General features: G+C 45.8%; 1 protein-coding gene across 4 annotated transcripts in view; it reads right to left on the reverse strand.

Moving 5' to 3' along the window:
- Window positions 1-16,210, reverse strand: part of RAD54L2 (RAD54 like 2) — a 130,404-nt gene that overhangs the window by 24,480 nt on the left and 89,714 nt on the right. For all 4 annotated transcript variants that reach the window (XM_024244349.3, XM_063722085.1, XM_024244350.3 and 1 more), the window contains 12 exons: window positions 14,705-14,844; window positions 13,799-13,915; window positions 13,258-13,484; window positions 10,344-10,526; window positions 10,068-10,201; window positions 8,324-8,520; window positions 6,611-6,953; window positions 5,793-5,970; window positions 4,445-4,696; window positions 4,116-4,234; window positions 2,241-2,359; window positions 149-248 (listed from right to left, as the gene is read on the reverse strand). In XM_024244349.3, the coding sequence (XP_024100117.2) occupies window positions 149-248; window positions 2,241-2,359; window positions 4,116-4,234; window positions 4,445-4,696; window positions 5,793-5,970; window positions 6,611-6,953; window positions 8,324-8,520; window positions 10,068-10,201; window positions 10,344-10,526; window positions 13,258-13,484; window positions 13,799-13,915; window positions 14,705-14,844 (2,109 nt within the window). The remainder of the gene's footprint in view (window positions 1-148; window positions 249-2,240; window positions 2,360-4,115; window positions 4,235-4,444; window positions 4,697-5,792; window positions 5,971-6,610; window positions 6,954-8,323; window positions 8,521-10,067; window positions 10,202-10,343; window positions 10,527-13,257; window positions 13,485-13,798; window positions 13,916-14,704; window positions 14,845-16,210) is intronic.

A 16,210-nucleotide genomic window follows, 5' to 3' on the forward strand; every position in this document is an offset into this window, starting at 1 on the left:
CCTTTTGAAGTCCCCTCTCTGACCCCCCAAAACAAGTTACAAACCTGAGCTGATCTCTTCTGAGGGAACTTGGAGTTTTGGGGTACCAGCCCAGGTGGCCAAGTGCCTGAACAGATTCCTTTGACCTCCCCTCTTGGGATCCACTCACCTTGTAGAGAGAAGGAACAGCCAGGTGGTGAGGTTGCTGGGATCATTGAACTGATTAATGAGCCGCTCCCTCTCAAAGGCAGGGGTGCTACCATCTAGCCCTAGGAAGGAAGGAAAACCATAAGAAGTGGATATATTAGAGCAAGGATATACAGCAAAATCACTAGGCAAATGTGTTTTAAAGAGCAAAACAAACAGAAACACAACAGTGCTCAGATCTCACCCCTTGGACGTATCATGGGTCTACAGTAAGTAAGGCCCAGGCATCTATAATTTGAAAATACCCCCAGGTGATTCTCACGTGCACCATGGATTATAAACTACATTTCTCCCCTTTACTATCTTAGGTCAATTCTAAAGCCAAGAATCCTAGACTTCAGAGTGTAGAGTAATCACCTAGGGAATTTGGAAAATACTGGCTCAAGGTGACCTCTCTGCCTCAGCCTTGTGAGTCCTGGTGAGTGCAGGACTAAGGATTTTGATATGGATGATGTTCCTCCACCAGAAATCTGCATTTTTAACAAGCTCCTGAAGCTAAGAACTTGCTGTAAAGAGACATAAAGGAAATACATCTGGAACAGTAGGATGGAACACATGAATGAAAGGAGGGAAGCTCCAAAGAGGGAGAAAAAATAGGCTTTAGGGCCAGGCACAGTGGCTCACACCTGTAATCCCAACAGTTTGGGAGGCGAAGGCGTGCAGATCACGAGGTCAAGAGATCCAGACTATCCTGACCCACATGGTGAAACCCCGTCTCTACTAAAAATACAAAAATTAGCTGGGCGTGGTGGCCTGTGCCTGTAGTCCCAGTACTTGGGAGGCTGAGGCAGGAGAATCGCTTGAACCTGGGAGACGGAGGCTGCAGTTGAGCCGAGATCACGCCACTGCACTCCAGCCTGGCAACAGAGTGAGACTTCGTCTCAAAAAAAAAAGACTTCAGTTAAGAAGCATAAATAGCAATGGCAACACTTGTCATCTTGAGTAAACGGCAAAGCTAAGGGCATGAAATACCACATGGAAAACTGAATTACTACTGTTGTAGGAAGCAACAGTTTAATTGCTTGGTACTGGGGTTCTATGTCAGGACCCCAACATACTTTTCCAACCTGAGTTCCAACAGTTCCCAAACACAGCTCACCACTGATTCATAGGGCAAGTTCTGAGCCACATCTTGTGCTGGGGGTCTTCTTGCTACTCCCTGAACCTCCAGTTCTCTAAATCCTTCCACTAAGGCAGTGGTTCTCAATGAGGGCGATTTCTCCATACTCCCACTCCCCATGGGACATTTGGCAATGTCTAGAGATATTTTTGGTTGTCAAAACTGAGAGATACTACTGCCATCTAGTGAGTAGAAACCAAGCATGCTACTAAATGTCGTACAATATACAGGACAGCCCCTTACAACAAAGAATTATCTGGCCCAAATGTCAGCAGTGCTGAGGTCTGTATTTCTCAACTTTTTTTTCATTACCACCCCACGAAGGAATGACTTTTTTTTCCCAATGACACTATGTCCTCCATGAAATTTAATACCACAGATATACTGTATATCTGTTTATGTACTGTATGTACTGTGACTTACATATTTTAAAAGTTAAGATTTCCACCCCCTGCTCAAAAAAAATAAAAAGTTCATCCCCTTAAAGTATTATCTCTCCAACAGAGAATGCATGATCTAGGCTTGTGTTCACTCTGATCTTTCAGCCTGGAATGATCCTCAGGCTACACTAGCCCTGTGTATTCAAATCCTCCCCATTTTTGAGACACCTTAGCTAATCATCCTCACCACAGTGATTCTATCCTCCTTAGAACCGCAGTTAGGGGCACTCAATTGTTCTTGAATTGTCACATCTCAGATGAAGAGAAGGACTACGCCTTCTATTTCTCTACACTCTCCCATCTCTCTCAATCCCCCAGCCCCTAGTACAGTACCTTGTACACAACAGCTGGCTCTTAGTATCCCCCTGCTCCTTGGCTAATCACAAATATTCCTATGCATTTGATGGAGTGGAGAAAGAGAAAGAGAGAGAAGGAAAGGAAACCCTTAAGCAGACCTTGCCAAGCCTTCAAGAACAATGCAACAATGAACTCACGGAAGTAGGTGATGTTTCGAACCCACTTCTGTGCTCCTTGCCCCTCGGCACCAGGTGGACAGGGTACTTCTCGTTTTCCAAGGAATTCCTCGATGAGAGCCAAGGTGGATAGACTCTGGCTGAAATGGAAAACATTTCGTTCAGATGGCTCCCAGAATCGAGGGAACATTGTTCCCAATAGGTCCATACTCTTGTGCAACTTTCTGACAATGGGAGCTCCCACAACCTACCACTGATAAGAGGTAACTCTAGGCTGGGCACGGTGGCTCAAGCCTATAATCCCAGCACTTTGGGAGGCCGAGGCAGGTGGATCACCTGAGGTCAGGAGTTCGAGACCAGCCTGGCCAACATGGCAAAACCCCATCTATACTAAAAATACAAAAATTAGCTGGGTGTGGTGGCACACGCCTGTAATCCCAGCTATTTGGGAAGCTAAGGCAGGAGAATCACTTGAACCCAGGAGGCGGAGGCTGCAGTGCAGGATCACGCCATTGCACTCCAGCCTGGGCAACAAGAGTGAAACTCTGTCTCAGAAAAAAAAAAAAAAAGAGGGGGTAACTCTAGGTCGCGAACAGTGGCTCACACCTGTAATCCCAGCACTTGGGAGGCTGAGGCGGACGGATCACCTGAGGTCAGGAGTTCGAAACCAATCTGGCCAACATGATGAAACTCCATCTCTACTAAAAATCCAAAAATAATTAGCCTGGCATGGTGGCACGTGCCTGTGGTCCCAGCTACTCAGGAGACTGAAGCAGGAGAATCGCTTGAACCTGGGAGGTGGAAGATGCAGTGAGCCAAGATCACACCACTGCACTCCAGCCTGGGCAGGAAGAGTGAAACTCCATCTCAAAAAAAAAGAAAAAGAAAAAGAAAAAGAAACAGAGAGAGGTAACTCTACCAAGAACAACCAAGGGTATCCTTCCTAGCGCATAATGGGAGCAGAGTCATCCACATACTTACGACTACCACCACACTGAAAAAATACTCTCTTCATTCTTCACTTGCACAGTTGAAAATTTCTGGGGTTTAGCTCAATGCAGAGTAACAAATAGCATTCAGCATTAAACACTACCACTGCATGAATATACATCAGATATGATTACGGGTTTTACTAGAGAGCCAAAATCACTTGACTGCTTCCAAGATATCATGAGAGCCAGTGTCCTTAGAAGTGATCCATAAAATCAACACTAGGCTCTCCCCAAGCTAAAATCACTGCTGTCCTCTCAAAGTGTGTCACATGTGGAAGCCCTCATTCTGAGGCTCCTGAGCCAGGCTCCCGCCACTTGGCTCTTCTTGGAGCATAATCTGGTCAGATTATAAAGAAGGAGAAGCAATCAACTTCGTTTTCCTGGGGAGTCAAGCCTTAATGAGACTCAAAGCTCTAGCCAGACTGAGAATATAACTCCAGAGCAAACTACATCACTTATTTGGCTTTAAAGACAAAGCTTAAAACTAAAATAAAAGGTTGGGGTGGGATAGAAGATTAAACCAAGGGTCAGCAAACATTTTCTGTAAAAGGACAGACAGCAAATAGTTTAGGCTTTCTTTGCCACATAGAATCTCTGCTGCATATTCTTTGTATGTTTTTTATAACCTTTTAAAAATGTAAAAACTACCCTTAGCTCTCAAAGTAAACAAAAACAGGCCAGAATTTGAAAGATTAGACTCCAGTGCTAACCTAGGGTTCTAAATTGTTCTCTGTGGAGAAATCAAATTGGGCAATGAAAGAAACTCCAAGAGACAGACAACATGCAAGAAGGTCCTTCACAATAGCACTTGGGGGAGGCGGGGGTGGCCTTGGTCTTGCTCTGCGGTGGTTTTGTCATTCTTTACCATAGACACACAGCCCTAAATGGAAGTTTCTCATCCTACCTAAACACAAGGATCTTGTCCCCAAGGTTCACACTTTCCTCAATTAGGTGGAAAAGCAGTACCATCTTGGGAGAGTTTTCTAGGACTCCAGTCTGGTAATTAGTCAGAAGGTCCTTGGCCTGCAAGAGAGAAACAAGGCAGCTTAGAGCAGGTCCAAGGCCAGATCACTAGAAATAAAATTATTTCCTTCCAAGGCAGCAGCTCACTGGCCACCTTTATAATTCCATACAGAGACCCTAGCCATGCATCCCTACCCCTTCCCCAGGCAGGGCTTGCACCATCCCTTCTCAGCAATAGTTTATGGTTCCTGAAGGATCTGCTTGACTCACCCATTCATATGTGACAATGTTGTTGCCTCGCTCCTGGAAAGGGTTGAAGCCAACGCCCTGTAGGAACTTGCTATTGGTTGCCTCTCCCATTGAGGAAGCCAAGGTGCTATCCTCTCCCTTGCCTTTTGTTCCCTGTGGTGGACAGCGGGCACTGGTCCCCGCAGAGCCAAGTTCTTCCACGTCTAGGTCCTGCTCATTGGCCAAGCTCTCCTTCTGAAGGGCTTCATACAGCACATCAGGGTGATTCCAGATCTGAGGTTCAAGGAAAGGGAGAGGAGACACAGGACAAAGAACATTCCAAGGGTGTCCCAAGGAGTCTGGAAACACATACTTGCTCAAACACACATGTCCCACAATAAACACTGTCACACCAAAAATTAAAGTCAGAGCCCTTCACAGCCAAAGGGCCTGCATATTTGTTTTGATTACCAGTTCTGGTCACCATGACACATGAATGGCAGCATGCATACCAGGAGCCATGCCAGTAAGTATGTTTGATACATAATCAAAAAAGCTGTCACAAGCCTTTTTGACATTCTTATTCAAATAAGAGTAAGAATGTTCCAGTTTCACAGTGTGGCTACAGTCTACTACTGTATAAAACTATAGACAAAATGTATCTGACTTATAGTAGACCAATCACATATCATTTCACAGAGTATTCCTAGCAAGAGTTGAGAACTCCCAGGAGAAGAGAGGAAAGGAAGAAGGAAGGATGCAGTGATACCAAAGCATCATCACAGACCATGTTTGCCTTAGTTTCCTGGCCTTGACCCAGAACTGTGGCTATAAGAGATATATTTGGAAACCCCTCTTGTCCCCAGACACATACCTTCTGCTGACTTATTAAAGCAGTGGTCAATTAAGAATAATACCTAACAGGTCTGCTGAAGAGTAGCCGGGGTAGAGGTATGAAGTCAATGAAACAGGTCCCTCAACAAAAGAATGAGAGAGGTCTCAATCTGATTAAGTATGGAATCCAATGGAAGGTACCCCTAATAACTTGTCTAAGCTATATTTCTCTTCAATTCTGATTATGCTAGCAGTCAAAAACACTGCCCCACAGTATTTTTCCATTAATCCCCTTGGGATAACAAGTTGTGCAGCTGAGGTGCACACTGCAGGGAGCATCAGTTATATTACACTGTGTGAATGGCACCCCCAGGAGTTATGTGGTACACAACCATCACCTCTCTCCTTGGAGCCCCCAAACCTCCAGTGCAGTGAACTGAGGTGGTCCCCTCTCACTTTATTTTTCCTTTATTGAAGACTCTCAGTAGGAGTAACTCCCTTGGGACCATGTGTAAACTTAGTCCCCATCTCAATCTTCCCTGAGGCCCCAATGCACCTTGCAACACACACAGAATGCCTTAAGGGGGTTCAGCCCCAGCCAACCGCTGCTACCACAGTCCCGGAAGCGATCCATGAACTGTGTGTACAAATCTCGCTGGATCTTGGAGAGCCGCACAAGGATCACATTTTCTTCCTTGGCAGGGAGATGAATCTTCAGCACAGTGTGGCCTCTCCTATGGAGGCAAACAGAACAGAAATGGCAAGGTAGTGTGGCCGGGAGGGGTCAGCACAAGATAAAAACAGAGCCTTTTGCACTCCTGCCACACCTCCCTCTTGAGGATCTCAACATGCACTGCAGCCTTGCAATAATGCAGAGTGGTTCAACAACCAAGAAGAAACTCACCTTAAGGATGAAAACTAACACTAAGAGGCAGAGTGACCTGTCCCAGGTCATGTCTGACTGCATGACAGAGACAGGGGAACTTGAGGTTCTCACTTTAATCTGGGCTGCCTCTCTGAGCTTTCGCTCCATACGCCATCTCAACAAGGAAAAATGAGGGGTCTGATTTAGACTAGCCTAAGGTAAGTCAGCAGAATGGTACCTTTTTCTTGCTTCTCTCAGCAAGTAAGACAGGTGTCTCCAGTACCTTTAAAGATAACTTTTGAGAGAAGCACTTCTAGGCCAAACTTTCAGAGAACTGAAACAGTGGATATCCACCATCTGCTAGCTTGTCACAGGAAGCAAAGTTTTACTACTGCTCCAGGGAAGGGGCCCTCCTACTCCAACACCCTATCCTGTATAACAGGCTTGGCATGCCCTTGGCAACAGGGCCCTCTGAAAATTCAGGAAGCAGGACCCTGAGGATGGCTCACCTCTGCACAAAGCCCTCCAGAAGACTGTGCAGGACATGGCTCCGGTACCGCATGAGGCGGACGTCCTGAGGTGTGCTGTCAATACATTGCCCATTCAGGATAGGGCGTTCAAACATGTTGCTGAACTCCTGCCGGGTGCCAAGGAAGTCTGGGCGCACAAAGTCCACCATGCACCAGTACTCAATGAGGTTGTTTTGCAGAGGGTACCCAGTCAGCACCACCCGGCGGCGAGAGCGGATATTCTTCAGAGCCTGTGAGGTGCTGGCCTGGCAGTTTTTGATGCGGTGTCCCTCATCACAGATTACTACATCAGGGCCAGGGCGGCATAAAGCCTTCTCAAACTCTAGGGAGGGAAGAGGATCCGGAGTCAGAGGGTGACAGGGCCTGCTCTTAGTCAATAATATGAGAAGTAGGGGTGCACCCTGGAGGAGACAGAAGAAATGAAGGAAGCAGGAAAGCAAGAGTCAGCCGTCCTTGGTGAGAGGGTGCCAGCCATTCAAGCTCCTGGATATGACTGGTATGACTTGGTATGAATGCTAATCTGGCAGTTGACTCTTTTTTTTTCTTTTTTGAGACAGAGTCTCATACTGTCGTCCAGGCTGGAGTGCAATGGCGCAATCTCCGCTCACGGCAACCTCTGCCTCCCGGGTTCAAGTGATTCTCCTGCCTCAGCCTTCCAAGTAGCTGGGATTAGAGGCATGCGTCACCATGCCTGGCTAATTTTTTGTATTTTTAGTAGAGATGGGGTTTCACCATGTTGGCCAGGCTGATCTCGAACTCCTGACCTCGTTATCTGCCTCTGGCAGTTGACTCTTGCAATAAATATCCCTTTCCCCCGTTCCGTTCCTTTCCTTACTTTATTTTTCTTTATGTGAAAAGTATAACTGACTTGCATTCCTAGGGCTTAGACCAACTGGGCAGCAGAGAGAGGGACCTTATAGAGTGCCAGCCTAGGATTAAAAATGCATCTGGATGAAACCAACAGGAATAATCCAGACACTTTAGTGGGCTCTCACCATTGCCAGTGTCTTGACTCCATCTGAGGGCTGGCTGGTAGGAGCTAGCTAAAGGACAGGGTCTTCCCGCAGTTATTCTCCAGTCATTGCTAAATGGCAAATTCATCCCAGCTCTACCATAGAAGCAAACCTAGAACAAACATAATCTCATAGATGAAGAGACTTCTAAAGTGAAATGGCCTCTGAACCCTTAAAAACTTTCTTCCCCAAATGAGCAAAGGCCTCTTAGAAGATGGAGTAGAATTAGAACTATGACAGGAATGGTTTTCACTAAAAGCAACTGGGATGAATTCTTTTTTATAAATTCACAAACAATAGTATTACTACTTTGTCTTTATATTAGTGATTTAAACACTTTATATTTTCTTCATGCTTTCTCAGAACATCTCTAGAAAGTGGTAAAGGAAATGGTTACTATTCCAACTGTTCTGTAAGAGAAACACGGATAGACGAACAGAGGAATCTCCCCCAAGCCAGTGGGTGGCCTGGCCTAACCATAACTGCACAGCTGGCAGAGAAAGCAGTACCTTCTAAGAGCCATTGGAGTCATCCTACTCATCTTGGGAACCAGGATTTTTGGTCCATGATAACAATTCACATCAATAATGCACTTTACATCTGACTAGGTGCTATTAGTAGACATGATTTCTTTTTTCCTGAAACACCAACAAGAGTATTCCTGGGATAGGCTGCCCACCTCTCCGAAACTCCTGCTGCCGATCTTCCTCATCTAGATCAATGATGACTGGGTGAGAACGTTTCTTGGTTTTCTTCGGTCTACCTGTGGCAAATGATTTCTTCAGAGTGAGGAGTCTGTACATCTCATACCCCATCAGCAGCACGCCACCCTCTGACACCCAATCAGCCATCACTTTAGCACGAGATGCCATCGTCCTGCAAGATGAACAGAGAAAATTGTGTGAGATGTGAATTATATCTCAAGAATTATTGTTTCTGCTGCTCCCAAGGAAGAATTGCTCACAATCAAAGCTGTGTTGATGTACATTCAGAACTTCTTATTACCAAAGATTTCATGTGGCAGCAAGCACAGGGCTAGCCTACCACCCAAGAACCTCCCATCATCCCAGAGAAACTAATTGCACTCAGGATGAACTGGATCATTGATGGTGGTTAAACAGCAAGAAACATAGCAATTCAACTACATAAGGCAAGAGAAAATGACAACCCCCTTGGATATTCAGACATGACTACAACTCAACATTTGAAGGAGCATTTCAATCCCATGATAAATACAAGGTCACAGAAGGAAGGGCAACATTCTGTAGTTTACTTGCCTGGGCTCAAGTGAATAAAGAGCCACAAACAGTAAAGAGGAAAGAGAAGAAGAGAACAGATGACCCTCAGTAAGTCATTCCACTTCCAAACACCAGAGCCCTCACTGTATTTCACTGATTGCATGTGGACTAAAAGTCCTGAATGAGCAACCACCTGTGAGGTCAACTAATCATCTCCTCATTTTTATGTGTGTGTCCAAACATCACAAAAGGCACCCTCTGAAAAAAAATACAGTAAAGTCTACTTTCTCAATTATCCACACCAATGAGGGGAAAGGTTAGCATGTAGAGCTGGTTTGTTGGATCAAGAAATAGCTTTAGACTTTTGGAAATCAGGTTGACTTTATGGCATACATATATAGATAATTTTATTTAAATCTAAAACAAAGCAAGGCTTACACCTTTCAAAGCTTTGGGAGTTGTACCATTAAAGGTCAATTGCAGAACAGTGCTTAAAAGAAGTGACTAACGGTTAGGTTTTTAAGAAAAGTGAAATGTAATAAGTAAAAAATTAGACAGTAGAGGCCAGGCATGGTGGCTTACGCCTGTAATCCCAACACTCTGGGAGGACAAGGTGGGCGGATCACCTGAGGTCAGGAGTTCGAGACCAGTCTGGCCAACATGGCAAAACCCCGTCTCTATTAAAAATAGAAAAATTAGCCAGACATGGTGGTGGGTGCCTGTAATCCCAGCTACTCGGGAGGCTGAGGCAGGAGAATCACTTGAACCTGGTAAGCAGAGGTTGCAGTGAACTGAAATCGCACCACTGCACTCCAGCCTGGGTGACAGAACAAGACTCTGTCTCAAAAAAAAAAAAAAAAAAAATCAGACAGTGGAAAGATCCATTGTTTCGTGTTGAATTTTACTATGATATGCATGGGAAAATATGACCATGCCCACATATTTTTCAATATAAAAGTCTTCTAAAGCAGAACACAGGAAATTTCTCAGGCTACTTAACTCTGGCTTTCCTGAAAAGCTAGGTAGAGAAAAAAATGAGTAGCAAGAACAGAGAAAATGATACATCAAGAAACCAAAAACAAATTGAGATGCACAGGCTACACACTCAAAGAGACTGCCTTAACATCAGATCCTGGACAGAAGTCTGAAAGGAAAGGGGCAGAGAGGAAAGGGCAGGCCACCTACTTGTGCTCATCATTCAAGATGTGAACTTTAAAGAACCGAGGCTGGACTTCTTCAGGCTTGTTGTCAGCCGGGAGGGCTTCAGGAGGTGGAAGCCACATGTTGAATTCTGCCAGCCAATTCTGAAGAGTATTAACCTATTAGAAAGCCAAGTCCAAAAAGAGAGTTTTATGGAACAAACTCAGAGCTGAGCTCATCAAGCTTTTTGGTGCCCAGTAAAGGCATTAATGCAGAGCTCTTCAGGAGTGACTTAAGTGGTGCCTTCCCAAAAACTCTTACCGGCACAATGGCAAGGACTGTTTTGGCGGGCGTGTGGCGGAAGAGGACGTCGATGAAAGAGATCACTTGCAAAGTTTTCCCCAGACCCATGCTGTGGGCCAGAATACAGCCAAAGCCACTGCTGGTCTTAAACCTCTCCAGGGACTCCACTAGGTTATCGTAAAGGAACCGGATCCCGCCAATCTGACAAGGGACAAAGACAAATGTCAGAGGGGCTCACAAAGATGAGGGCTCCAGTTTTTACTCACTTTGTAAATAGTAAGAATTAAGTAAATGAGAAGGTGTTATAATAGATAGCAGGTGTGGATGGCCATAAACGATTCCCTGTACCTTGATTGGTCTACTTGCTGGTGACAGTCCTCTTGGAAAAAACAGAAAAGGATTCACTAGTACAGTGTAACACCCCACGTAATACATGAATAGGTAGTGTCAAATTCCTGACAGGATCTTTCAATCAGCTTGGCTTCACTCAGCATCGGAAAGCTCACCTTCTTAAGGGAGCCCATTCCATAGGAGTAGTTTGTTTTTGTTGTTGTTTTTGAGACAGAGTCTCGCTCTGTCGCCCAGGCTGGAGTGCAGTGGTGCTATCTCAACTCACTGCAACCTCCACCTCCCGGGTTCAAGCGATTCTCCTGCCTCAGCCTCCAGAGTAACTGGGATTACAGGCATATGCCACCATGCCCGGCTAATTTTTGTATTTTCAGTGGAGACACGGTTTCACCATGTTGCCCAGGCTGGTCTTGAATTCCTGACCTCAGGTGATCTGCCCCCCTCGGTCTCTCAAAGTGCTAGGATTACAGGCATGAACCACTGTGCCCAGCCACATAGGAGTAGTCCCTATTGCTAAAAGTTCTTTTTTTTTTTTTTTTTGAGACGGAGTCTTGCTCCGTCACCAAAGCTGGAATGCAATGGCGCAATCTCAGCTCACTGCAACCTCCCATTTCCCCGGTTCAAGTGATTCTCCTGCCTCAGCCTCCAGAGTAGCTGGGACTACAGGTACACACCACCATGCCCACCTAATTTTTGTATTTTTAGTAGAGACGGGGTTTCACCATGTTGGCCAGGATGGTCTCAATCTCCTGCCCTGGTGATCCGCCCGCCTCGGCCTCCCAAAGTGCTAGGATTACAGGCGCAAGCCACCATGCCTGGCCTGTTAAAGAGTTCTTAAGGCTGGGCACGATGGCTCATGCCTGTAATCCTAGCGCTTTGGGAGGCCGAGGTGTGCAGATTACCTGAGGTTGGGAGTTCAAGACAATCCTGGCGAACATGGTGAAACCCCGTCTCTACTAAAAATACAAACAATTAGCCAGGTGCAGCGGTGCACAACTGTAATCCCAGTTACTTGGGAGGCTGAGGCAGGAGAATCGCTTGAGCCTGGGAGGCAGAGATTGCAGTGGGCCGAGATTGTGCCACTGCACTCCAGCCTGGGCTACAGAGTGAGACTTCGTCTCAAAAACAACAACAATAACAACAACAGAAGAGTTTTTAAGCCGAGTTATGCATAATAGCCAAAATATGTAATCAACCCAAGTGTCTATCAGTGGAAGAAAGGATAAAGAAAATGTGGTGCCTATGCACAATGGAATATTATTCAGCCATGAAAAATGAAATCCGTCATTTGCAGCAACATGGATGGAACTGGAGGTCATTATGTTAAATGAAACCCGCCAGGCACAGAAAGACAAATATCACACATTCTCACTCATGTGGGAGAGCTAAAAAATTTGATCTCATGGAAGTAGAAAATAGAATGGTAATTACCAGAGGCTGAGAAGGGAGATGAGGGGGAGGAAGAGACGTTGGTTAATGGGTACAAAAATACAGTTAGACAGGTCAGGCATGGTGGCTCACGCCTGTAATCCTAACACTTTGGGAGGCCAAGGCAGGAGGATTGCTTGAGCTCAGGAGTTCAAAACCAGACTAGGCAACATAGTGAGACCTCGTCTCTACAAAAAAATTAAAAATTAGTTGGGCATGGTGGCATGAGGCTGTAGTCCCAGCTACTTAGGCTGAGGTGGAGGATCACCTGAGCCCAGGAAGTGAAGGCTGCAGTGAGTCGTGATCACTGCACTCCAGCTTGGGTGACAGAGCAAGAGCCTGTCTCAAAAACAAAGAGTTCTCAGCCAGGCACAGTGGCTTACGCCTGTTATCCCAGCACTTTGGGAGGCTGAGGCAGGTGGATCGCTTGAGCTCAGGAGTTCAAGATCAGCTTGGGCAACGTGGTGAAACCTCATCTCTACAAAAAAAAAAAAAAAAAAAAATTTGGCTGGGTGTGGTGGTATAGGCCTATAGTCCCAGCTACCTGGGAGGCCGAGGAGGGAAGATCGCTTAAGCCAGGGAGGTCAAGGCTGCAATGAGCAGACATTGTGCCACTGCACTCCAGCCTGAGCAACAGAGCAAGATCCTGTCTCAGGGAAAAAAAAAAAGAGTTCTTAATCATAAACTGAGTCAATGTCTGTCTTCATGGAACTTCTACTCACTAGTCCTGGTTCCAGGCTCTGGATCAACACAAACTACTCTACTGCCTCCTACCAGAAAGTCCCTCCATCTTCTGACTCTCACATCTCTTCTAGATCCAGACTTTCCTAATCAAAGCACTGCTCGCCAGAGAGCACCTCAGTCATGGGATCCCACAGAAAGAGGCTCAAATTATTAGGTCAAGAGATCCAGTGCTTTCTACGGGGTAGGGCAAACCTGAAGCTTGTCTCTTCCGTTTCCCTGTCCCTTCCTATTCATCAGGAATCCTGAAACATCAACTGCTAGAAGGAAGTATCAGGTCTTTCCAACAGCTGAACAAGCTGCTCTTGGTACCAAACAAGTACTTCACAGGCTGTGACGCTAATAACCACCAGCAGGCAATGTTCACAACAAGGAAACAAAAAGAAAAGGAGAAAACAGTCAAGGTTTGCTGTACCTGATGAGGTTTCACAGCCCGTGCCAACTGTGGGGCAAGGAAGACATTTTCCTCCTCTGGAGGGTGGTTTAGGTTGACAAGGACCCGCCCAAGGGTGTCACGCTGGTTTAAGACATCATTGACATGGGTGCCACCCTTCTCTTCTTCCTCATCGTCTTCACTGACAGACTCACTGCTGTCCACAATGTGCAGAGTGTCCTCCTCTCCAGAGCTCAGTTCAATCACCTCTGAGACAGCAAAAAAAAGCAAAACCAAAAATCCAGGGAGTGAAGATAATTTACTGAACACAGAGCAGAAGACTACAGAAACTTAAAGTTAGTAACTTGTCATCACTTATTAAAATTTTGACTTTTACTATTTCTCTCTTTCAGCTTCAAGTTAAGACAAGCAAAAAAACTTATATTTACCAAGGAGACACAGGGAAATTAGTCAAAGCCACATCCCAAACTGAAGGAGGAAGGACTGGACTCTTTTCAAAGCATAGCCGATCTCAGCATGAACACCAGGTCGGGAGAAAGGGAGGCACCTGGTTTGATCTTACCATCTCGACTGCTTTTTTCATCCTCACTGCCACTGCTACTGTCCAAACAAATGACTTCCTGGGCCAAGACCCGAGGAGGCAGTTGGGGACCATCACTTGCCCTTAAAGCAATTTCCTCTAGGAAAAGCAGAATGGAAGGGAATGGTGTCAAGACCACATTTGGCTCTAACATATTTCCCAAAACAATTCACCACCCCTTTTCTTTTATAGCTCTCATGGGGAGTATCCACTGAGAAGAGAAGCAGAGCACATCTCAAAAACCTCAGCTCTCCTTCCAAATTCCCTTTCTCTACTGGCTTTTTCTTCCTGCTATCCACCTGACCACTAGAAAAGGTCCCAATCCTTTGGCAAGTTAAAATCCAAAGTTATGAGAAAAAATCTAGATAAAACCTATTTAAAGAGTACATTTTTATTCATTTTAGCTTTTTAAATGATCTTCTTCTGATTGTGTGCTCTCAAGAAGCTGAATGACTTTAAAGGATTCCTGAGAGGCCACAATCATTTTATTTTTATTTTTTTGAGGGAGTCTCACTCTGTCGCCTAGGCTGGAGTACAGTGGTGCAATCTCAGCTCCCTGCAACCTCCACCTCCCTGGTTCAAGCTATTCCCCCTGCCTCAGCCTCCTAGTAGCTGGGATTACAGGCTCACGCCACCACGCCCGGCTAATTTTTTTTTGTATTTTTAGTAGAGACGGGGTTTCACCATGTTGGCCAGACTGGTCTCGAATTCCTGACCTCAGGCAATCCATCCGCCTCGGCCTCCCATAGTGCTGGGATTACAGGCGTGAGCCACCGCGCCCAGCCGAGAGGCCACAGTCTTATTCCAGATCTGCTTTTGACCACTGTGTACACCTAGGGCTTCTTCCTCCTGAAGCAAAGGGCCTTCCCTGCCATGTCCACTGCTTACCAGGGAGGAACTCCAGCGGAACAGTAGGAATAGGGGCTGCATAATCTTTCCTCTGCTGCTCCAGGCGCTTCCTCCTTTCCAACTCTTCTTGCTGTGCTGCTTTGGTAACAGGCTCCAGTTGATCCTCCCGGAGTAGCTTTCTAAACATTCACATAAGAGACAGCACTTGGGTTCAATTAAGATTTGGGCAATGTAATGGCAAGCTAAAGAGAGAAATAGCCATTGCTGACCTCAGAGAGTTGAGGCGGGAGAAGGAGAAGCCACATCAGCCCCACCACACCCATGCAAGGAGCAGCATTCAAAAAATAGGACATCAAACTCAGATGGCTCTAGGCTAACATACTTTCCATATTATTTAACTCCCCGACCTGCCAACTCATCTCTCCACATAACAGATCAAGAATAAGCTAGAGTAATATTTGATTCACAAAGCTGAAAAGCAGTATTAAAAATAGTGTTGTTGGCCAGGTGCGGCGGTTCACGCCTGTAATCCCAGCACTTTGGGAGGCTGAGGCAGGTGGATCACCTGAGGTCAGGAGTTCGAGACCAGCCTGGCTAACATGGCAAAACCCCATCTCTACTAAAAATACAAAAATTAGCCAGGTGCGGTGGTGCACACCTGTAGTCCCAGCTACTCAGGAGGCTGAGGCAGGAGAATCGCTTGAACCTGGGAGGCAGAGGTTGCAATGAGCCAAGATTGCACCACTGCACTCCAGCCTGGGTGACAGAGTAAGGCTTCATCTCAAGAAAAAAAAATAGTGTTGTCATGTAGAAAAGAAATTAGGATTGGCCGGGCACAGTGGCTCATGCGTGAAATCCCAGCACTTTGGGAGGCGAAGGTGGGCAGTTCACTTGAAGCCAGGAGTTCGAGACCAGTTCAGCCAACATGGCAAAACCCTGTCTCTACTACAAATACAAAAATTAGCCGGGTGTGGTGGCGGGCACCTATGGTTCCAGCTACTCAGGAGGCTGAAGCACAAGAATCGCTAGAACACGGGAGGTGGGGGTTACAGTGAGCAGAGATCGCGCCACTGCACTCCAGCCTGGGCAACAGAGAGAGACTTTATCTCAAAAAAATAAAATAAATTAAAAAAAGAAAAGAAACTAGGGTTACAGGGATTCTATATTATTTTCAAACTCAGAGTAATATTTCAAGTTGTTTTTTTTTTTTTTTTTTTAAGTGGAGGCAGGAGGAGAAAAAGATCATTTCTTTTCAATGGCACACATTGTTATTTGATAGAAGGAAGAACTGTTGGGGATTTGGATAGCTAAAGAAGTTCACGTTTTTGCTCTTAGAAGGAGCCTTGCTTTGGGTCAGACAGTCCTCTACCATTTGAAGTTGACGTCTAAGAAGATGAGAACTCAACTTTATAAAGTCTCCTCTTGTTTTGAGACATAAGGAAAAATAGAGGAAAAACCGGAAAGTCCAGCTCAGAGCACCCTATCATCTTTGGGCTGCCACCCGGGGCCTCCAGAGAGTAGAAGACCCTCCAGCAGTGGTCAAGG

This window comes from Pongo abelii, chromosome 2, assembly GCF_028885655.2.
Source record: "Pongo abelii isolate AG06213 chromosome 2, NHGRI_mPonAbe1-v2.0_pri, whole genome shotgun sequence".
In the NCBI taxonomy this organism is placed as follows: Eukaryota; Metazoa; Chordata; class Mammalia; order Primates; family Hominidae; genus Pongo; species Pongo abelii.